We start from the raw sequence: 24,265 nt of genomic DNA, 5'->3' as shown, positions 1-24,265 counted from the left end.
GCTTGGTGTGATTTTGTTGATGCTGAGGCTTGGTGTGATTGTGTTAATGCTGAGGCTGTGTGTGATGGTGTTAATGCTGAGTCCTGGTGTGATGGTGGTAATGCTGAGGCTGTGTGTGATGGTGGTAATGCTGAGGCTGTGTGTGATTGTGGTAATGCTGAGGCTTGGTGTGATGGTGGTAATGCTGAGGCTTGGTGTGATGTGGTAATGCTGAGGCTGTGTGTGATGTGGTAATGCTGAGGCTTGGTGTGATGTGGTAATGCTGAGGCTTGGTGTGATGGTGGTAATGCTGAGGCTTGGTGTGATGGTGGTAATGCTGAGGCTGTGTCTGATGTGGTAATGCTGAGGCTTGGTGTGATTTTGTTGATGCTGAGGCTTGGTGTGATTGTGTTAATGCTGAGGCTGTGTGTGATGGTGTTAATGCTGAGTCCTGGTGTGATGGTGGTAATGCTGAGGCTTGGTGTGATGGTGGTAATGCTGAGGCTTGGTGTGATGTGGTAATGCTGAGGCTGTGTGTGATTTTGTTGATGCTGAGGCTTGGTGTGATGGTGGTAATGCTGAGGCTGTGTCTGATGTGGTAATGCTGAGGCTGTGTGTGATGTGGTAATGCTGAGGCTGTGTGTGATGTGGTAATGCTGAGGCTTGGTGTGATGGTGGTAATGCTGAGGCTTGGTGTGATGGTGGTAATGCTGAGGCTGTGTCTGATGTGGTAATGCTGAGGCTTGGTGTGATTGTGGTAATGCTGAGGCTTGGTGTGATGGTGGTAATGCTGAGGCTTGGTGTGATGTGGTAATGCTGAGGCTGTGTGTGATGTGGTAATGCTGAGGCTTGGTGTGATGTGGTAATGCTGAGGCTTGGTGTGATGGTGGTAATGCTGAGGCTTGGTGTGATGGTGGTAATGCTGAGGCTGTGTCTGATGTGGTAATGCTGAGGCTTGGTGTGATTTTGTTGATGCTGAGGCTTGGTGTGATTGTGTTAATGCTGAGGCTGTGTGTGATGGTGTTAATGCTGAGTCCTGGTGTGATGGTGGTAATGCTGAGGCTGTGTGTGATGGTGGTAATGCTGAGGCTGTGTGTGATCACGTTAATGCTGAGGCCTGGTGTGATCATGGAAATGCTGAGGCCTGGTGTGATCATGGTAATGCTGAGGCTGTGTGTGATGGTGGTAATGCTGAGGCCTGGTGTGATCATGTTAATGCTGAGGCCTGGTGTGATCATGGTAATGCTGAGGCTGTGTGTGATGGTGGTAATGCTGAGGCCTGGTGTGATCATGTTAATGCTGAGGCCTGGTGTGATCGTGGTAATGCTGAGGCTTGGTGTGATCATGTTAATGCTGAGGCCTGGTGTGATTGTGGTAATGCTGAGGCTTGGTGTGATCATGTTAATGCTGAGGCCTGGTGTGATCATGGTAATGCTGAGGCTGTGTGTGATGGTGGTAATGCTGAGGCCTGGTGTGATCATGTTAATGCTGAGGCCTGGTGTGATCGTGGTAATGCTGAGGCCTGGTGTGATCGTGGTAATGCTGAGGCCTGGTGTGATCATGTTAATGCTGAGGCCTGGTGTGATCGTGGTAATGCTGAGGCCTGGTGTGATCGTGGTAATGCTGAGGCCTGGTGTGATCGTGGTAATGCTGAGGCTTGGTGTGATCATGTTAATGCTGAGGCCTGGTGTGATGGTGTTAATGCTGAGGCCTGGTGCTGGCAGGTCGCCAGGCTGCAGAGCCTCACTCCTTGTTAATGCTCTCGGGTTTCAGCAGCAGGAAATACCAGCGAGTCACTGACTGGAGTCTCTTTCACATGTGAGCAGCAGCCTGACGACCTTCGACCCTCCGGACGCCTCACGGCGCCGCCGGCTACGTTCAAAGGTGCGGCGGCCGCGCAGCTCAGGAGGTCCTGGAGACCCTGGAGACCCTGGAGACCCTGGAGGCCCTGGAGGCCCTGGAGGCCCTGGAGACCCTGGAGACCCTGGAGACCCTGGAGACCCTGGAGGCCCCGGGGCCGCCGTCATGAAGTGTTCCTGGGACAGAGGGTCCTGAGCCGGACGGCCGCCTCAGCCTTTGGTCCAGAACGACATGGAGGACAGGCTCTGCTCTAGAATCACGTTCTACGGTCAGACTGAGCTCCGGGGGGGGGGGAACATCTGCTCAGTCGGGATGCGTTCACACGTGTCGGCGCAAACCAGGATCAATGTGACGCAGTGGAGGTGGAACTGTTCAGGCTCATCTCTACGTCAGAAGTCATTGGTGGGACGTCCTGTTTCTATGGAAACGGACTCTGAGGACGTGTTCGTGTCACAAGTCTGGTTTTTTCAACAGCTATATTATTCATGTTGGGATATTTTGACCCAATGACCATCGGCAGAGCAGAGCAGCCTCAGGAGGGCTGGTGGGGGGGGGGGGGGGGGGGGGGGGCTCCGAGCTTTTCTACCAGTAGAATGGAGGCGGAGCTTCCAGCTCTCAGGCTCCTCCCATCAGGAGGTTGAGAGCGTAAACCAGGGGCGTCAAACTGATCCAGTTGAGGCCACATCAACCTGACCTCTGACCTCTGACCTCTGGAGGCCCAACAAGTCAAACATCACATTAAACTGCAGATATGGACAAATGCAAAGTCTTTCCTTCTTTTGATCCTTTTGCATGAAGCCTATTCTGAAATGTATATATTAAATCAGATATTCAAATCAAATCAAAATCAGATCAATCAAAATATATCACTATATTTGATTTGATATGAAAGGAAATCAGATATTATTATATTTGCAAAAAAAAAAAAAAAAAAAACCTAATAGAAAAACCCTCAGTCACCTGTATCTGGATATCGTATTTTTATTCAGGATTAAAACAATTTGTCATCATCTGGAAATTGTTTTGAGTTTACGTGTCTAAAGTCTCATTTCACATAAATTGGACTGTTGTTTTATTGTGAAAGGCGTTGCATCATGTGACCTCCACAGATGCATTAATTAATTCTGACCAAGGGCGGTTTTGAATGTCATTTTTGCCGATCTAGTGTTTTTAGATCAGCCTCTGTCAGTTGTCATATTTATACTTTTAATAAAAGCCCATGGCGGCTGGATCAGATGGTCTGGCGGGCCGGTTCTGGCCCCCGGGCCGCATGTTGGACACCCCGGGATTAAAGGGTTGATGAACCATGTGACGTCCCACCAGACCCTGACCAGCAGTCCTGATGGAAGCAACACACACAAGTGTGAAAGCACCCTGAGAGGAAGCACTAGTGGAATCACGCTAACCCCCCCCCCCCCCCCCCACTACGACCACAGAACCGGGGTTACCTGAAAACCAAGGCTCTGGGCCTCAGAGAGGAGCTCCACACCTGAGGCTCATACAGGTACGCCGCCCTTCACACAGTTTGAACAGTGACAGTCACAAGGCTGCCTTGCATCGTGGAAAGACCCTTCCAGAGAAAGACGACACTGAATCTGAACGCCAGATAACGTCTGGGGCGCGTTGCTTACCTGCGGACTTGAGGGCACGGCTGGGGGTTACAGGTGCGGTTGGACTGCGGCCTTGGCAGCGACGCGCAGAGGTGATCGGGGTAGGCCTCGTTGTCGATGGTGCAGAAGACCAGGCGAGACTGGAACCCTGCCAGGGGAGCACACAGAAACGCTGACTCAGCGCCACGGCGTGGGAAGTTCCCCTCCCGATCAGGTGTGCAGTCTCACCTGAGCCACACTCTTTGCTGCAAGCGGCCCAGGAGCCAAAGCTCCAGTAGTAGCCCTCCCTGGAGCGCCCGTTGGGAAGGTAGAACTCGTACTCCACACCCTGGTTGGGCTCCTGGCTGATGAGCTGAGAGGAAACTCTGAGTTCATCATCGGGGTTTTAGCATCAAACTGACAATGAAAAGTTAAAGACAATCATGGAAGACATGATTGAAAAGCTTCCGCAGGATGTAAAGACATGGTAAAGAAACGTCTTCCTGGGGTCTGATGGCAAGCATTGTAGTATTATTGTAGTATTGTAGTATGTCGTCACGCAGAGAGTTTTAAATATCGTCTGAGAATCCAGAGGAACGTCCGAGTGCCACTGATGGTGTTTTTCAGTCAACCTTGAGGGAAACGTAGCGTCTGCAGGGTCTCACCTCGACCACCAGAGGCTCCGTGGTCGGGCCTCGGCCGATGACGGTTTCAGGGACGTTCTCGCCCTCGGCGCCGCGCTGGTAGTACAGAACCGTACCGGCAACCGGCGTCGCTCTGGAGAACTCGATCACCCAGTGGCCGTTCAGGTAGTACTCTCCACGAAGGTTCTTGATAGCTGTGGAGGGATGGAGGGATGGAGGGATGATAAATGATGGATGGATGGACATTGTTAGAGCTGAATGTATAAAAAAACTCACGACAAGTAAAAAGAGATGAATGAGTGAAAACAGAAAACGCTAAGCAGCTCATCAGTTCTCGACTTTCACATGAAAACGTAGCAGGAAACGTGTGAACGAAGCAAACGGGGGAACGTTTTGAGTTTTAAGTAACGAGTTTAATGTAAAAGTGAAATTAAAGAGCAAGAAGCAGTGTTAGAAAGTTCACGTCTGTCACTGCCACCTGTCAACAAATGTACCTTCCTGCCTCGGAATATGCCGTTAGTGAGGACATCTTTTATTTTGAAATTACAGGAAGTCTACATTTCACACTTGGGATGTGGCGAGAGTGAGTTGAGAGTTAATGGTCATGAGAGAGTTGGCAGTTCTGCTTTACTCACATTTCTGAAGTATATAAAAGAGGAAGTCTGTCTCTATAAATAGAGTGGCGTCTGAATAGTTAGTGCTGATTGTTAGACATATAAATAACTAAATATATAGGTAATATATATGTATAAGTAATATAGGTAACTAAATATATGGTAGATATTTATTTATGGGGATAATTCTTTTGTTTTTGTTTTTTATGTGTGTGTATATATATATATATATACACATATATATATATATATATATATATGGCTTTGTATGTACTATATGTTTGTTTTTGTAAATATACATTTATATAGATATTTATGAAGTGTATATATGGTATACATTTATATAGATATGTATGAATTGTATATATGGTATCTATTTATATAGCTGTATTATGTAATTATAAAGATATCTGTGTACGGACTAAAGAATAGGTAATAATGGTGGGAAAGTAAAAAAAAGATCTCACTCTTTTTTCGTCCAATATGCATTGTTTTATTATGTATATGCTCTTTGTTGTTTTTTTTTACTTTCTTTTGTCTGTACAAATACCTACATATTTTTTGTACACGTTCAAAATAAATTTATTCATTTATTCATAAAACTCATTCATTTGATGGTTTGATTTGATTTGAGGAGGACGACTGCAGCCAGAGGACTGTATACAGAACGGTGTATACGTCGCTCTGTATAAAGTGTGTGATGTAGTGGAGGCCGTGCTCACCGAGGTAGTTGCGTGTGGCGACCGTCTCCCTGATGCTGATGGTGGTGGCGCCGACGGGGATGATGAACATCTGGTTGTAGCCTGCGGGGACGAGCACAGTGAACACACACCTGCACGTCCACCCCCACACCTGTAGGGGGCAGTGTGACTAGAAGGAGGTGACGACAGCCAATCACAATCCCGGGGACGAAAATCAACATGTCACGATGTCACTTCCTGTTCAGCGACGACGCTGCAGGCTTGGTTTATTTGGACCAGGGGGGGGTCAAAGTGATTTCAGTTGAGGGGCCACATCAACCTGACCTCTGACCTCTGGAGGCCAACAAGTCAAACACAACATTAAACTGCAGATCTGGACAAATGAAAAGTCTTTCCTTCTTTTGATTCTTTTGTAACTGCAAGAATTTGCCAGTCTATTCTGAAATATACATATTAAAGGAAATCAGATATTATATTTGCAAAAAATGTGTTATTGTTATTTTATTGCTACCGTTATTAGTAGTACTATACACGAGTATTATACACTATTACACATTGTTATTATCTGTATTATTGTTATTATTATTATATAATGCCTACTTCTAATGGCTCTGCCACTGCACCTTACTATTTATTTATCTTGCTTTTATCTCGTCTTATTTCTAAGTGCCCATGTTCCGTTCTGTGTTTTACTTTATGTCTTGTACCCAGATATTTTTATTTTTTTATTTTTTACTTTTATTTCTATTCTATTGTATTTTATAATATTCGTATGTACCAGATTGCTGCAACAAAACAATTTCCCTTCGGGGATGAATAAAGTAATAATCTATCTATCTATCTATCTATCTATCTATCTATCTATCTGTCTGTCTGTCTGTCTATCTATCTATCTATCTATCTATCTATCTATCTATCTATCTATCTATCTATCTATCTATCTATCTATCTATCTATCTATCTATCTATCTATCTATCTATCTATCTGTCTGTCTGTCTGTCTGTCTGTCTGTCTGTCTGTCTATCTATCTATCTATCTATCTATCTATCTATCTATCTATCTGTCTATCTATCTATCTATCTATCTATCTATCTGTCTATCTATCTATCTATCTATCTATCTATCTATCTATCTATCTGTCTATCTATCTATCTATCTATCTATCTATCTATCTATCTATCTGTCTGTCTGTCTGTCTGTCTGTCTGTCTGTCTATCTATCTATCTATCTATCTATCTATCTATCTATCTATCTATCTATCTATCTATCTATCTGTCTGTCTGTCTGTCTGTCTATCTATCTATCTATCTATCTATCTATCTATCTATCTATCTATCTATCTATCTATCTATCTATCTATCTATCTATCTGTCTGTCTGTCTATCTATCTATCTATCTATCTATCTATCTATCTATCTATCTATCTATCTATCTATCTATCTATCTGTCTATCTATCTATCTATCTATCTATCTATCTATCTATCTATCTATCTATCTATCTATCTATCTATCTATCTATCTATCTATCTATCTATCTATCTATCTATCTATCTGTCTGTCTGTCTATCTATCTATCTATCTATCTATCTATCTATCTATCTATCTATCTATCTATCTATCTATCTATCTGTCTATCTATCTATCTATCTATCTATCTATCTATCTATCTATCTATCTATCTATCTATCTATCTATCTATCTATCTATCTATCTATCTATCTATCTATCTGTCTATCTATCTATCTATCTATCTATCTATCTATCTATCTATCTATCTATCTATCTATCTATCTATCTGTCTATCTATCTATCTATCTATCTATCTATCTATCTATCTAAAAAACCCAAAAAGAAACCCTCAGTCACCTGTATCTGGATATCGTATTTTTATTCAGGATTAAAACAATTTGTCATCATCTGGAAATTGTTTTGAGTTTACGTGTCTAAAGTGTCACTTCACATAAGTTGGACTCGCAGCTGGTTTATGTAGTTTAATGTAAGAAAGTCCAGAGAAATCTGCGTTATTAAATCCTGGGGTACGTGGAAACGTGGCCTCGGGGTGTGAGTGTGTGTGTGTGTGTGTGTGTGTGTGTGTGTGTGTGTGTGTGTGTGTGTGTGTGGTTACCGGTGGTCAGGTCGCGCACGGCGAAGGAGTTCTTGACGCGGTAGCAGGACTGTCCGGCGCCGCCGCACTGCAGGCAGGGGTCGTCCTGCTGGGGGGACTCCAGCATGTGGTCACAGCCCAGACGCTGCACACACACACACACACACACACACACACACTTCAACTTGTGGACAGGGAATTAAACCTGCAACCCTGCACTCTCTCTGTATGGGAAAAGGTAGTGAGAGTGTAAATTGGGGTAAAGATATTAGGATGGTGTGCATATGACTGGGACTTCAAGCCAAACACACTGGATTCACATTTTAAAATCTGGTGTTCCAAAGGAATAACAATAATAAATCAATTGATAGAAAATGGAAAATGAATTAGTTTTGAGATACTCAAACAGAAATATAATTGAGAAAAACAGGATTTTTATAGATATCTCCAAACACGGCATTATATGGACAAAAACATCAAAATGACATCTGAGACGAATAAGGATTTGATAAAAATGTTTATAAATGCATTACGGAAACACCAATAAGAAAATTATTTCAAGTTTGTATACATGTCTAGCAACCGTTAAGCCCCACTCAACTACACATGTCGAGGCGTCGTGGGAGAAAGAAGGAGTGAATATATCAGAAGATGAACGGACTTTGACATGTGGAAATGTTCTGCTTCTACAACATGTTCTAAAACCAGAATCACGTATTTTATCACTCCAGCTCAGAATCACTACGACGGAAACACCCCCGTCTGGCCCCCGGGGTGGTGCTGCGGCCCCCCCACAACAGTTCCATTCACACACACACACACACACACACACACACACACACACACACACACACACACACACACACACACACACACTTCCACTCCTCATTGATTACTGCTGATTTTTCTTATTTTCTGCTATTGTTCTGTCAATTATCAAAATTATGTTGTTGTTGTTGTTTTTTTGTTTTTGGTTTTGTTCTTTGTTTTATGTCCTTTTGGTTTTGTCTTTGTTATCATTGTTGGGATTATTTTGGTTTTGGCTCTGTTGTTGCTCAGGCTGGTTTACTCTCATGGCAGTTGGAAAATATTTAGATCACTGTGATTATTGTATTATAATGGGGAAAAAAAGAGAAGAAAAAAAAGGAAAAAAAGAAAAATGTATGTAGCACTAACAAGGTATTGTATGTTTCTCCCCACCAAGTCTTTCTCTGTCTCTCCTCTCCTCTCCTCTCCTCTCCTCTCCTCTCCTCTCCTCTCCTCTCCTCTCCTCTCCTCTCTACACTAAGTGTTTGCTTGGTGCCTTGCTGGTAGCAAGCAAAACAACTAGAACTAAGAAATGGTTCTCCTGGGACAGACCAGCTTTAACATTATGGTGGGAAACCACAGTGGAAATCTATAGGAGGGAAGAGTTGACTGGCTGGTTAATGATAAACATGGCTGGTTAATGATAAACATGGCTGGTTAATGATAAACATGGCTGGTTAATGATAAACATGGTTAGTTAATGATAAACATGGTTGGTTAATGATAAACATGGTTGGTTAATGATAAACATGGTTGGTTAATGATAAACATGGCTGGTTAATGATAAACATGGTTAGTTAATGATAAACATGGTTGGTTAATGATAAACATGGTTGGTTAATGATAAACATGGCTGGTTAATGATAAACATGGTTGGTTAATGATAAACATGGCTGGTTAATGATAAACATGGTTAGTTAATGATAAACATGGTTGGTTAATGATAAACATGGTTGGTTAATGATAAACATGGCTGGTTAATGATAAACATGGTTGGTTAATGATAAACATGGCTGGTTAATGATAAACATGGTTGGTTAATGATAAACATGGTTAGTTAATGATAAACATGGCTGGTTAATGATAAACATGGTTGGTTAATGATAAACATGGTTAGTTAATGATAAACATGGTTGGTTAATGATAAACATGGCTGGTTAATGATAAACATGGTTGGTTAATGATAAACATGGCTGGTTAATGATAAACATGGTTAGTTAATGATAAACATGGCTGGTTAATGATAAACATGGTTGGTTAATGATAAACATGGCTGGTTAATGATAAACATGGTTGGTTAATGATAAACATGGTTGGTTAATGATAAACATGGCTGGTTAATGATAAACATGGTTAGTTAATGATAAACATGGTTGGTTAATGATAAACATGGTTGGTTAATGATAAACATGGCTGGTTAATGATAAACATGGTTGGTTAATGATAAACATGGCTGGTTAATGATAAACATGGTTAGTTAATGATAAACATGGCTGGTTAATGATAAACATGGTTGGTTAATGATAAACATGGTTGGTTAATGATAAACATGGCTGGTTAATGATAAACATGGTTAGTTAATGATAAACATGGTTGGTTAATGATAAACATGGCTGGTTAATGATAAACATGGCTGGTTAATGATAAACATGGTTGGTTAATGATAAACATGGCTGGTTAATGATAAACATGGTTGGTTAATGATAAACATGGTTAGTTAATGATAAACATGGCTGGTTAATGATAAACATGGTTGGTTAATGATAAACATGGTTAGTTAATGATAAACATGGTTGGTTAATGATAAACATGGCTGGTTAATGATAAACATGGTTGGTTAATGATAAACATGGCTGGTTAATGATAAACATGGTTGGTTAATGATAAACATGGCTGGTTAATGATAAACATGGTTGGTTAATGATAAACATGGCTGGTTAATGATAAACATGGTTGGTTAATGATAAACATGGCTGGTTAATGATAAACATGGTTGGTTAATGATAAACATGGTTAGTTAATGATAAACATGGCTGGTTAATGATAAACATGGTTGGTTAATGATAAACATGGTTAGTTAATGATAAACATGGCTGGTTAATGATAAACATGGTTGGTTAATGATAAACATGGCTGGTTAATGATAAACATGGTTGGTTAATGATAAACATGGCTGGTTAATGATAAACATGGCTGGTTAATGATAAACATGGTTGGTTAATGATAAACATGGCTGGTTAATGATAAACATGGTTGGTTAATGATAAACATGGTTAGTTAATGATAAACATGGCTGGTTAATGATAAACATGGTTGGTTAATGATAAACATGGTTAGTTAATGATAAACATGGCTGGTTAATGATAAACATGGTTGGTTAATGATAAACATGGCTGGTTAATGATAAACATGGTTGGTTAATGATAAACATGGTTAGTTAATGATAAACATGGTTGGTTAATGATAAACATGGCTGGTTAATGATAAACATGGTTGGTTAATGATAAACATGGTTAGTTAATGATAAACATGGCTGGTTAATGATAAACATGGTTGGTTAATGATAAACATGGCTGGTTAATGATAAACATGGTTGGTTAATGATAAACATGGCTGGTTAATGATAAACATGGTTGGTTAATGATAAACATGGCTGGTTAATTATAAACATGGTTAGTTAATGATAAACATGGCTGGTTAATGATAAACATGGCTGGTTAATGATAAACATGGTTGGTTAATGATAAACATGGCTGGTTAATGATAAACATGGTTGGTTAATGATAAACATGGCTGGTTAATGATAAACATGGCTGGTTAATGATAAACATGGTTGGTTAATGATAAACATGGCTGGTTAATGATAAACATGGTTGGTTAATGATAAACATGGTTAGTTAATGATAAACATGGCTGGTTAATGATAAACATGGCTGGTTAATGATAAACATGGTTGGTTAATGATAAACATGGCTGGTTAATGATAAACATGGTTGGTTAATGATAAACATGGTTGGTTAATGATAAACATGGCTGGTTAATGATAAACATGGTTGGTTAATGATAAACATGGCTGGTTAATGATAAACATGGCTGGTTAATGATAAACATGGTTGGTTAATGATAAACATGGTTGGTTAATGATAAACATGGCTGGTTAATGATAAACATGGTTGGTTAATGATAAACATGGTTGGTTAATGATAAACATGGCTGGTTAATGATAAACATGGTTGGTTAATGATAAACATGGTTGGTTAATGATAAACATGGTTGGTTAATGATAAACATGGCTGGTTAATGATAAACATGGTTGGTTAATGATAAACATGGCTGGTTAATGATAAACATGGTTGGTTAATGATAAACATGGCTGGTTAATGATAAACATGGCTGGTTTGACGCATGTCGGGGTAAGATGGCGACACACACTAATGCAAAAAGGCCCAATTCTATACTCAGAATGTAGACTAGAGTTAGTCTTTCTTTCTCTCTCTCATCTTGATTGTTGATATCTTTTCTTTAATTGAGAATTAATTGTTATCTACTGGTCACTCCCTGTTCTACAATGTTCTGTATGTTTTATTGTGTCAAAATATAAAAACTCATAAATAAAGAATAAAAAAAAAACAAAAAAAACCCTGCAACCTTTCAATTGTTCTATCAATGAACCCCCGCTGCAAAGTAGGATGTTGTATCAAGTGGTGAGGTTGGTTGTTTCTCCACACAGTGGCCAAAGGGGGGCGCTCTTCTGTCCGGCCGGCTTCAGATGGAGGACACCCACCTTGCAGACGCCCTCCACACAGACGTCCCTCCGCCCGGGGTGGCAGGCCGTCCCGTCCACCACGGCGCTGCGATGGCGGTAGAAGAAGTTCTCTCCTCTCGGCATGCAGTTCAGCTCGCAGGGATTCTCAGCTGTCGGACAAAGTTTCACGTGTTGAGGACCAGAAGCACGTTGGTGGTTCTGGTCCTCTAAAGCAGTGGTCCCCAAAGTAGATTGTTTATATTGCAAATGTAATAAACGTGATAATAAAGAAATATATATTATAATAAAATAACAAACGTTATAAAAAATACTCCGGGGGCTTGTTTTTTAATCCAGGGTGCTTGGTCTCCAAGTGGCGAAGCCATTTTGAAAGCTTCATTGCCTCGTTAGAGCCGTTAGCCGTTAGCCGTTAGCCTGTTGGTCTGTGGGAATCACCTGTCGCCATCAATCCATACTTCAAGTAGAACTCCTGGTACCGTCTGTTAAAAACTTTCTTTTTCTTGGAAGTTGTAGGCTCTTCCTCTGTCTCTTCACCCTTTTCCCCTTCCAAAAGAAACTTTCCAAACACGTCTGTTTTTCGCTCATTTTGCTAGCTTGTGGGTTAAACGTTTGGCGCTCAAGTGACGAGATGTAACCCAGAGAATCCCGTCATTTTTCAAAATAAAAGATTGTTCAGACTCAGATAATGAATACAACGGAAATAATTAATTATTTCTTGGGCGGCCCGGTGCCAATTGATCCATGGCCCGGGGGTTGGGGGGTTGGGGGGTTGGGGACCGCTGTGCTAAACCAGTGTTTTTCAACCTTTTCTGAGCCAAGACACACTTTTTTCTTTGGAAAACTCTGGAGTCACACCTCCACCTGAAAATGTTAAAATGTTAAACTCTGCAGCCTCTATTAACAATATAAAGTCTTTCTCATCAAAGTTTTATCAACAGGAATCCAGTAAATCCAGAAAGCAAGGACTTTTTTTAATAGTGACTCCGTCAGTGTGAAAACGGGACCTGATGGATGAAGAGCTGAGATCCTGGTTTTCTAAAACTTCTCCATCACTGTCACTGACACAGTACTTTGATACAAGATGGTAGCAGGAGGTGGAGATGAACCACACTGACGTCTGTCACTTTACATTTCACCGGCAAGGTTCTGTGCTGCCCTCTAGTGGTGAAGAGTATTGTAGCATCACGGAGTTGGTCGCTGCAGTGCATGATGGGAGTTCAGGTTATGTGTTGCCGGAGGTTATTGAGGGTTATTGTCGGGGTTGTTGTGTGTGTTGGTTTGTGCTTGTGTTGTGTTTTTGTTCCTCGGTTCAGATCGTTCATTATTTCGTCTAGTTTGGTTTGTTGGATGTTGGTGATCAACCAGGAGTGAGAAATGTGTTGTGTGGAGTCTCATCCTGTTATGAAGCTCTGGTTGCATATGTTCATGTCACAATAAAAGCCTCTGGTGTTCAGCTGGCAGAATAGAATCTCGACTCAGAGCAATTTTTCCGTGGTACTCGCCACAGTATTTATACATGATTACTCTGCACACTGCTCTCACAGCGGCTGAGAGAGGAAATGTTTTTTTTTAAAAACATGAAAAAAAACATGTGAAATTGGATAATTTCCCACGGCACACCTGACGAGATCTGGCGGAACACCAGTGTGATGAAAAACACTGATCTGGTCTGCCAATTGGTGTTATAAAATAAGTGGAAGTGCAAAGTGGAAGAGAAATGGCAGATTACAAAGACTCAGCTGATATTTCAAATTAAGAGCATTGAACAAACACAAGAAGATGTTGAAGGTGGAGTCTCTGACCTCCATAATAAGGCAGCCACTTGTAGCGTTTTCCCTGGAAGTCGGTGCCGTCAAACTCGGAACACTGTTCTTCACGGAAATCCCTGGATCCTTCCGGACAGTCCTGGACGGAGGCGGGGGAGAGAGGTCAAAGGTCAGAGGTCAAAGGTCAGCGGAGCAGCAATACTCACAGGTTCAGTTCATAATCAAGTAACGGGGCGATAGAGGCTCAGGATCAGGAGTAAAACCGTCACTGGCGTCAAACAGGAGTCGATGAAAGTTTGTTCACCTGAATGTTGCAGGAACGATACGACTTTTCTGGTCCTACACAGTTGTGTCCTCCGTCCGTCCTGGTGAAAAGAATGACATAATATATATGATCCCCCGAGGAAAAATAAAAAATATATAAATATATATACATATATATATATATTTTTGTTGTTGTTGTTTTTAAGAAAAAAAACTAAATAAAAAAAATCTATGTATATATATGTATATTTATTTTAGTTGTTTTTAATTGAGCCCCAAGAATAAAAAATAACATAAAAAAAAAAATTTTTTTCTTTTTAGTTGTTTAAAAAAAAAAAATGACATAAAAAAAAAAAAAAAAATATATATATATATATTTATTTTTTTTATGTTATTTTTTTTCTCGGGGATCAATTAAAATATAATTGTATGTATATATATATATATATATATATATATATATATATATATATATATATATATATATATATATATATATATATATATAAAATTTATTTTTTTCCCCTTCCCCGGGGGATCAATTAAATTTCCCCTTTGTAAATGAGGTTTATTTGTTTCTGCGTCATGATTCTCTGCGACAAATAAAACTTTTATTTGAGGTAAAATGTGCGCGTCCCGTCTCCCGCGGGCGAAAGGTTGTCAAGGCCCCGATTCACTGATGTACCCAGTGTCTCGTAGTAAACCGTGTGCACACGGCTCTGGGTGGCGTACATCAGTAGATCTGCGTCCATCTGGCAGTAAATACCTTCATGTTTCAAACGTCAAGTTTTCCTTTATGGGACATAAAGATAAGAGGCTGTCTGTGACTGGCTGAAATAACAAGGTAGAGCTCTGACATTAAGCGGCATTCCTCTTTAATCCATCCTGCAGGAAAAACCAGCCCTCAGCAACCTGAGCGTCAACAACACCTGAAGACGGGCGTGCGCCTCGCCAAGCTGTCAGACAGCAGATTGCTTCGCCGCGCCGATAACTTGTGATTAAGTCACCTTGAAAAGCTCCTGCCCTAAAGCCTTAAAGACGAGACGTGAGCGCGTCAGCAGCACCAAAACACATTCTCACTTTTTCTAATGGGGAACAAAGTGAGAGTGACGTGGGGAAGAAATGTCCGTCCTTCATGTCCGACCACCGGAAAGACAGACGGATCCTGAAGCCGGATCCGACTTGTCCTTGATTTGACTTCCAGTGACTTCCTGTTAAAAGGAGCTGAGAGTGAAAGGGAGTTCCTGAAAACGAGCCGGCCGGTCAGAATCACAGTGTTTAGAGGCTCGATTGAGGGAAATCTCCCAGACAAGACATGACGGCGAGCAGCTGGGAGGATTTCTGGAGCTGCTGAGGACAAACAGTGTGACTCACTGACTGCATGGACGTGTCCCAGCAGACCTCCAGCTCCGTCAGCTGCACCGGAGCGCAGGAGGCCTGGGGCCAACGGTTACTGCAATATTAACGCGAAATATTCAAACCTTGCCAGAAAAAACTCAGTGGAGGAAAGGACGAAGAGGCTCCGCCCCCGATCAGTGCTTTATCCAGCTGGGGGATTACGAATAGAGTGAGCTGGGGTGTTTGGACCAGGACAGTAGAGGACTTTGGACCGGGACGGTGGAGGACTTTGGACCGGGACGGTGGAGGACTTTGGATCAGGACAGTAGAGGACTTTGGACCGGGACGGTGGAGGACTTTGGACCGGGACGGTGGAGGACTTTGGACCGGGACGGTGGAGGACTTTGGATCAGGACAGTAGAGGACTTTGGACCGGGACGGTGGAGGACTTTGGACCGGGACGGTGGAGGACTTTGGACCGGGACGGTGGAGGACTTTGGACCAGGACAGTAGAGGACTTTGGACCGGGACGGTGGAGGACTTTGGACCGGGACGGTGGAGGACTTTGGATCAGGACAGTAGAGGACTTTGGACCAGGACAGTAGAGGACTTTGGACCGGGACGGTGGAGGACTTTGGACCGGGACGGTGGAGGACTTTGGATCAGGACAGTAGAGGACTTTGGACCGGGACGGTGGAGGACTTTGGACCGGGACGGTGGAGGACTTTGGACCGGGACGGTGGAGGACTTTGGATCAGGACAGTAGAGGACTTTGGACCGGGATGGTGGAGGACTTTGGACCGGGACGGTGGAGGACTTTGGACCGGGACGGTGGAGGAGTTTGGACCGGGACGGTGGAGGACTTTGGATCAGGACAGTAGAGGACTTTGGACCGGGACGGTGGAGGACTTTGGACCGGGACGGTGGAGGACTTTGGACCGGGACGGTGGAGGAGTTTGGACCGGGACGGTGGAGGACTTTGGACCGGGACGGTGGAGGACTTTGGATCGGGACAGTAGAGGACTTTGGACCGGGACGGTGGAGGACTTTGGACCGGGACGGTGGAGGACTTTGGACCGGGACGGTGGAGGACTTTGGACCGGGACGGTGGAGGACTTTGGATCAGGACAGTAGAGGACTTTGGACCGGGACGGTGGAGGACTTTGGACCGGGACGGTGGAGGACTTTGGACCGGGACGGTGGAGGAGTTTGGACCAGGACGGTGGAGGAGGGTGGAGGAGGTTGGACCAGGATGATGGAGGACTTTGGACCAGGACAGTGGAGGACTTTGGACCGGGACGGTGGAGGACTTTGGACCGGGACGGTGGAGGACTTTGGATCAGGACAGTAGAGGACTTTGGACCGGGACGGTGGAGGACTTTGGACCGGGACGGTGGAGGACTTAGGACCGGGACGGTGGAGGACTTAGGACCGGGACGGTGGAGGACTTTGGACCGGGACGGTGGAGGAGTTTGGACCGGGACGGTGGAGGACTTTGGACCGGGACGGTGGAGGACTTTGGATCAGGACAGTAGAGGACTTTGGACCGGGACGGTGGAGGACTTTGGACCGGGACGGTGGAGGACTTTGGACCGGGACGGTGGAGGACTTTGGACCGGGACGGTGGAGGACTTTGGACTGGGACGGTGGAGGACTTTGGATCAGGACAGTAGAGGACTTTGGACCGGGACGGTGGAGGACTTTGGACCGGGACGGTGGAGGACTTTGGACCGGGACGGTGGAGGACTTTGGATCAGGACAGTAGAGGACTTTGGACCGGGACGGTGGAGGACTTTGGACCGGGACGGTGGAGGACTTTGGACCGGGACGGTGGAGGACTTTGGACCGGGACGGTGGAGGAGTTTGGACCAGGACGGTGGAGGACTTTGGACCGGGACGGTGGAGGAGTTTGGACCGGGACGGTGGAGGACTTTGGACCGGGACGGTGGAGGAGTTTGGACCAGGACGGTGGAGGAGGGTGGAGGAGTTTGGACCAGGACGGTGGAGGAGGGTGGAGGAGGTTGGACCAGGATGATGGAGGACTTTGGACCAGGACAGTGGAGGACTTTGGACCAGGACGGTGGAGGAGGGTGGAGGATGGTGGAGGAGTTTGGACCAGGACGGTGGAGGAGGGTGGAGGATGGTGGAGGAGTTTGGACCAGGACGGTGGAGGAGTTTGGACCAAGAGGGTGGAGGAGGGTGGAGGAGTTTGGACCAGGACGGTGGAGGAGTTTGGACCAGGAGGGTAGAGGAGTTTGGACTGGGATGGTGGAGGACGGTGGAGGAGTTTGGACCAGGACGGTGGAGGAGTTTGGACCAGGACGGTGGATCCAGGACATCTAAGACCTGGTTAATCACTGAGGTCGTCTGGAGGACGGAGGCTTGGCAGAGTTTCACCTTCACACACCAACAACACACCTAGAATCTACCATCATAGCTCTATAGAAGCTCCTCATCCCACTGGGAGAGAAGAGAAGCTCCTCCAGCCCTCCGTCACGCCAATCTACCACCATAGCTCTATACAGCTCATCCAGTCCTCCGTCACGTCAAACTACCACCATAGCTCTATAGAAGCTCCTCCAGTCCTCCGTCACGTCAAACTACCACCATAGCTCTATAGAGCTCCTCCCGTCCTCCGTCACGGCAATCTACCACCATAGCTCTATAGAGCTCCTCCAGTCCTCCGTCACGTCAATCTACCACCATAGCTCTATAGAGCTCCTCCAGCCCTCCGTCACGTCAATCTACCACCATAGCTCTATAGAGCTCCTCCAGTCCTCCGTCACGTCAAACTACCACCATAGCTCTATAGAGCTCCTCCAGTCCTCCGTCACGTCAATCTACCACCATAGCTCTATAGAGCTCCTCCAGTCCTCCGTCACGTCAATCTACCACCATAGCTCTATAGAGCTCCTCCAGCCCTCCGTCACGTCAATCTACCACCATAGCTCTATAGAGCTCCTCCAGTCCTCCGTCACGTCAATCTACCACCATAGCTCTATAGAGCTCCTCCAGTCCTCCGTCACGTCAATCTACCACCATAGCTCTATAGAGCTCCTCCAGCCCTCCGTCACGTCAATCTACCACCATAGCTCTATAGAGCTCCTCCAGCCCTCCGTCACGTCAATCTACCACCATAGCTCTATAGAGCTCCTCCAGCCCTCCGTCACGTCAATCTACCACCATAGCTCTATAGAGCTCCTCCAGTCCTCCGTCACGTCAAACTACCACCATAGCTCTATAGAGCTCCTCCAGTCCTCCGTCACGTCAATCTACCACCATAGCTCTATAGAGCTCCTCCAGCCCTCCGTCACGTCAATCTACCACCATAGCTCTATAGAGCTCCTCCAGTCCTCCGTCACGTCAATCTACCACCATAGCTCTATAGAGCTCCTCCAGTCCTCCGTCACGTCAATCTACCACCATAGCTCTATAGAGCTCCTCCAGTCCTCCGTCACGTCAATCTACCACCATAGCTCTATAGAGCTCCTCCAGCCCTCCGTCACGTCAATCTACCACCATAGCTCTATAGAGCTCCTCCAGCCCTCCGTCACGTCAATCTACCACCATAGCTCTATAGAGCTCCTCCAGCCCTCCGTCACGTCAATCTACCACCATAGCTCTATAGAGCTCCTCCAGCCCTCCGTCACGTCACTGCAGCTCCATGAGACCAGAGGAGTTTCAACATGTTGAAGACAAACGTCCCGCCTGCTTTTCCTCTGTCTCTGAACCAGAGACGACACCGGGTTGGAAAGTTCAGTCTGCAGAGACACGCCCACACTTCACTGAGCTACACATTCACACATTCACACATTCACACGTTCATACGTTCACACGTTCATACGTTCACACCTGCTGATGACTAGATGACTTCTAGTATTTGACTCACCTTTCTTTGAAGTGTTTTCTCCACTGAATGACAGCTCTACATTCTATTCTTCATTCTATTTTACATTCTATTCTATATTATCTTCTACATTCTATTCTATATTATCTTCTACATTCTATTCTACAATAGAACTAGAACTGAGCGTCTCTCAGCAACACAGGAAGTCATTTTCCACTTCACACGGTTTCATTTCCGCCATCAGGCCCAGAGACATTTTAACTGTCCACCAGTGTGTGTGTGTGTGTGTGTGTGTGTGTGTGTGTGTGTGTGTGTGTGTGTGTCAGAAAGCTGAGCACGTCTTCAGACTGAAATGTCACGTCATCGATTACAACAATTAAAAGATTAATCGTCATCTTCAAAGAGCCCCGTTAGTCATTTAATCCAGAATGTTTCACTGTAACCGTGGAAACGGCTGATTTGTAGACATTACACCGACTGGCCAGTCAGGAAACGTCCACTGGAGCTGCACATCTGGAGGCGCTGACCTGGAGCGCGGGTTGCCAGGTTTGAACCGCGGCGGCAGGATGAAGGCCTCCAGTGTAAAAACGACTGACATGATGTGGAGCAGGTTGCTGCAGGGACTCTTCTGAAGGTGACGGAGGACGGGGACATGTCCCACGTCTCACACCGGGGAAGGACACATCAGAGACAACCTTTCTGCTTTTCCCAACTCTTTCAACCTGATGAGCTTGTGAGTTTTAAGACTCGGCCGACACTCAATCTGTACGTGGAAGTCCTGAATGAACCAGTGAGGAACTGAGGCCAGCTGATTCCAGCATCACAGCTGATTCCAGCATCACAACTGATTCCAGCATCACAGCTGATTCCAGCATCACAACTGATTCCAGCATCACAGCTGATTCCAGCATCACAACTGATTCCAGCATCACAGCAGGGATCAGACTTGAGACGAGACGAGGAAAAACCAGGTGAGCTTGACGTTGACGGTTGAAAACTTCTTCCCGTCCCGGAGGAGCAAAGACAGACATTCCCTCCCCACAGCGGCCGACAGGCCACACCCACCCTGGTCGTGTCATGGTCATGGTGTGTGACAGTGGTACATGTTGGTACCCAGAAGTACTGCTACCAGCCAAAACGTTATGATGCTCCTCATCTTTCCATATCTGAGCACTGTGGATTCTGACAGCAGCTGGTCGGACCAATCAAATCCTTCACTGCCATCGCTGCGCCCCGCCACCCGCCACCTGCCACCAGACCACCTGCCACCTGCCCACTGCCCCCCGCCCCCCGCCACCTGACCACCAGACCACCTGCCACCGCCACCTGCCACCAGACCACCTGCCACTAGACCACCTGCCACCGCCACCTGACCACCAGACCACCTTCCACCTGACAACCTGCCACCTGCCACCAGACCACCTGTCCTTCCCACCAACTGCCACCTGCCCCCACCACCTGCCACCTGCCCCCACCACCTGCCACCTGCCACCAGACCACCTGCCCCCACCACCCACCACCTGCCACCAGACCACCTTCCACCTGACAACCTGCCACCAGACCACCTTCCACCTGCCACCTGACCACCAGACCACCTGCCACCGCCACCTGCCACCAGACCACCTGCCACCAGACCACCCGCCACCTGACCACCAGACCACCTTCCACCTGACAACCTGCCACCTGCCACCAGACCACCTGCCCTTCCCACCAACTGCCACCTGCCCCCACCACCTGCCACCTGCCACCAGACCACCTGCCACCACCACCTGCCACCAGACCACCTGCCACCAGACCACCAGACCACCTGCCACCTGACCACCAGACCACCTTCCACCTGACAACCTGCCACCGCCACCTGCCACCAGACCACCTGCCCTTCCCACCAACTGCCACCTGCCCCCACCACCCACCACCTGCCACCAGACCACCTGCCACCAGACCACCAGACCACCTGCCACCTGACCACCAGACCACCTTCCACCTGACAACCTGCCACCTGCCAACTGCCACCAGATCACCTGCCACCCGCCACCAGACCACCTGACCACTAGACCATCTGTCACCTGACCACCTTCTCTGAGTTCAGGTTATGATAAGGTGAGTTAATTAAACTGAGATCATGTGTTTACTGAGTAAACAAAGTGCAATGGAGGATTTATTTGGCCACTTTAAAGTGAAGTGTTTCAGACGGCGTTTTGAACATGGAGACGTGTGGGAACAGGTGGATTGTGTGTTTGGTTACCAGAAATGTGTGTGTGCTTCTGGGAATGAGGAGGAGATTGTGGTGTTTGTGCTCCACCCAGCAGGTGGCGTGTTTTAGAGGCAGGGTAGCAGTGACTGACCGGTGGGTGCTGCAGCGCCGGGTCCTCATGGTCACGCCGCCGCCACAGCTGCGGCTGCACTGGCCGTACGGACCCCAGGCCTCCCACTGGTCGCCTCCAGGCGCCTGCACACATCACAGGTAAGTCACACGATAAACAGTCTTGAAGAAGGAAATTAAATTGATTATTGATTGTATTTATGAATCAAACAGTTTCAGTTTTAATCTGAAAATGAAAAGGCATTTCTTTTAATACATTTCCAGTTGATTTCTGATCCATATTGGCTTCCACATGTTCATGTGACTTTAAATGAAATCACAAGTTACTCAACTGTTATCAATGGACCCAGAAGGAGGCCAGGTTTACCAACTATATTACACAAATAATACAGAAACCTCATGATTCATTACTCTAGTTGATATCAGTATTAATTTTATGGAGGCTAAAAGCCAACCCAAACATTTACCGTTTATGATCCTGCTTTTTATTATTATTATTATTATTATTAGTCAGTTTTTATAAGTGTGAGGAGAAAAATAAACTATATATATATATATATATATATATATTAATTGTGTGTGTGTGTGTGTGTGTGTGTACCATGAGGACTGGAGCCAGCAGCAGTTGCAGGATCACCAGAGGCAATAACATCTTCATTGTTCCCTGGAGAAGGAGGAAGTTCATTACTGACTAATGGAGATAATGATCCTGGAGTTCAGCAACAAGCCAGAACAACCAGGAGGAACGTCTGGAGGCCGACGCCCACAAACCTGTGAAGTCATGGATGATGAAGCAAACAAACACTGACTCATGCTTAGTGGCTCTTTCTGAAATGTTTCTCCGTGAATCAATCAGCCTGAGGAGAAACGATTTTATAGATCGTCACACTAAACTGTGGAGTTTAATTCACAGCCAATACTTAATGTTATACTGGTACTACGGTAATTACTTTATACTGGTACTACGGTAATTACTTTATACTGGTACTACAGTAATTACTTTATACTGGTACTACGGTAATTACTTTATACTGGTACTACAGTAATGACTTTATACTGGTACTACGGTAATGACTTTATACTGGTAGTACAGTAATGACTTTATACTGGTACTACGGTAATGACTTTATACTAGTACTACAGTAATGACTTTATACTGGTACTACAGTAATGACTTTATACTGGTAGTACAGTAATGACTTTATACTAGTACTACAGTAATGACTTTATACTGGTAGTACAGTAATGACTTTATACTAGTACTACAGTAATGACTTTATACTGGTACTACAGTAATGACTTTATACTGGTAGTACAGTAATGACTTTATACTGGTACTACGGTAATGACTTTATACTGGTAGTACAGTAATGACTTTATACTGCGACTACAGTAATTACTTTATACTGGTACTACAGTAATGACTTTATACTGGTACTACGGTAATGACTTTATACTGGTAGTACAGTAATGACTTTATACTGGTACTACAGTAATGACTTTATACTGGTAGTACAGTAATGACTTTATACTGGTACTATGGTAATGACTTTATACTGGTAGTACAGTAATGACTTTATGCTAGTACTACAGTAATGACTTTATACTGCGACTACAGTAATGACTTTATACTGGTACTACAGTAATTACTTTATACTAGTACTACGGTAATGACTTTGTACTGGTAGTACAGTAATGACTTTATGCTAGTACTACAGTAATGACTTTATACTGCGACTACAGTAATGACTTTATACTGGTACTACAGTAATTACTTTATACTGGTAGTACAGTAATGACTTTATACTAGTACTACGGTAATGACTTTATACTAGTACTACGGTAATGACTTTATACTGGTAGTACAGTAATGACTTTATACTGCGACTACAGTAATGAGCTTATACTGGTACTACAGTTTTAAATCCACTCTAAACCTGGTACTCAGGGAGCTGCAAGGCAGACTGTCCAAGTGGGATTCCAACCAGCAACCTACCATTGACCAGTGAGCTTCTCTGACCTGGAGGCTCCGGAGGAAAGAATCACGTTTATCAAAACAAGCAAATCGGTAAACAAGTGAATCAGCTTTAGTGTCTTGATTGAATTGTGAAAATCTACGTGTGAACGCTCCCTGGTGAGGAACCAGGTGAGGAACCAGTGAGGTTGGAACCAGGTGAGAAGTCTGGTTCCTCACCTGGTCTGGTCAGGCATAATGAGACTGGAGAGGCCAGAGCAGCAGGATTGTTCTGATTGTTCTGATTGAAGCCCAGAGGAGAAAGTCACTGCATGTTAAAGGCTGCTCACCAAGGAACACACACACACACACACACACACACACACACACACACACACACACACACACAGTGCAAAAACACCCACATTGAGCAACCCTCCTGGTGTAATGTGTCTGGGTGGTAATCTGAGCCGGCTCTGCCTGGACCCGCAGGAAAACAGTCTGTGTTACCCAAACCAAGACAGTGACGGTGGAGGGGGGGCAAATCATGAGGGGGGGGGGTGATGGTAGAGCTGGGGCAAATCATGAGGGGGGTGGTTACTGTATTTATTCCTGCATCAGTCTGGTTTATTTCTTTATTCTTCAGATCAAAGAAAACGATCCTCAGCAGCTTAAAGATGAAAACAGGAAGTATTTTAGTCGTCTTT

General features: G+C 44.8%; 1 protein-coding gene across 1 annotated transcript in view; it reads right to left on the bottom strand.

The window, feature by feature from the left end:
• The window catches only part of LOC308142607 (papilin-like), a gene marked incomplete at both ends in the record, with an annotated part of 47,384 nt that extends 25,122 nt beyond the window's left edge, over positions 1-22,262 (bottom strand). The window contains 11 exon segments of the mRNA XM_080513107.1: positions 3,288-3,353; positions 3,471-3,597; positions 3,678-3,801; positions 4,094-4,266; positions 5,409-5,489; positions 7,515-7,638; positions 12,085-12,215; positions 13,869-13,971; positions 14,137-14,197; positions 21,627-21,730; positions 22,206-22,262. Of these exon segments, the coding sequence (XP_080369233.1) occupies positions 3,288-3,353; positions 3,471-3,597; positions 3,678-3,801; positions 4,094-4,266; positions 5,409-5,489; positions 7,515-7,638; positions 12,085-12,215; positions 13,869-13,971; positions 14,137-14,197; positions 21,627-21,730; positions 22,206-22,262 (1,151 nt within the window).
• Positions 22,263-24,265: the final 2,003 nt, after the last annotated feature.

This window comes from Blennius ocellaris, assembly GCF_963422515.1.
Source record: "Blennius ocellaris genome assembly, chromosome: 17".
Lineage (NCBI taxonomy): Eukaryota > Metazoa > Chordata > Actinopteri > Blenniiformes > Blenniidae > Blennius > Blennius ocellaris.
This window is presented reverse-complemented; position numbering and strand designations above follow the sequence as displayed.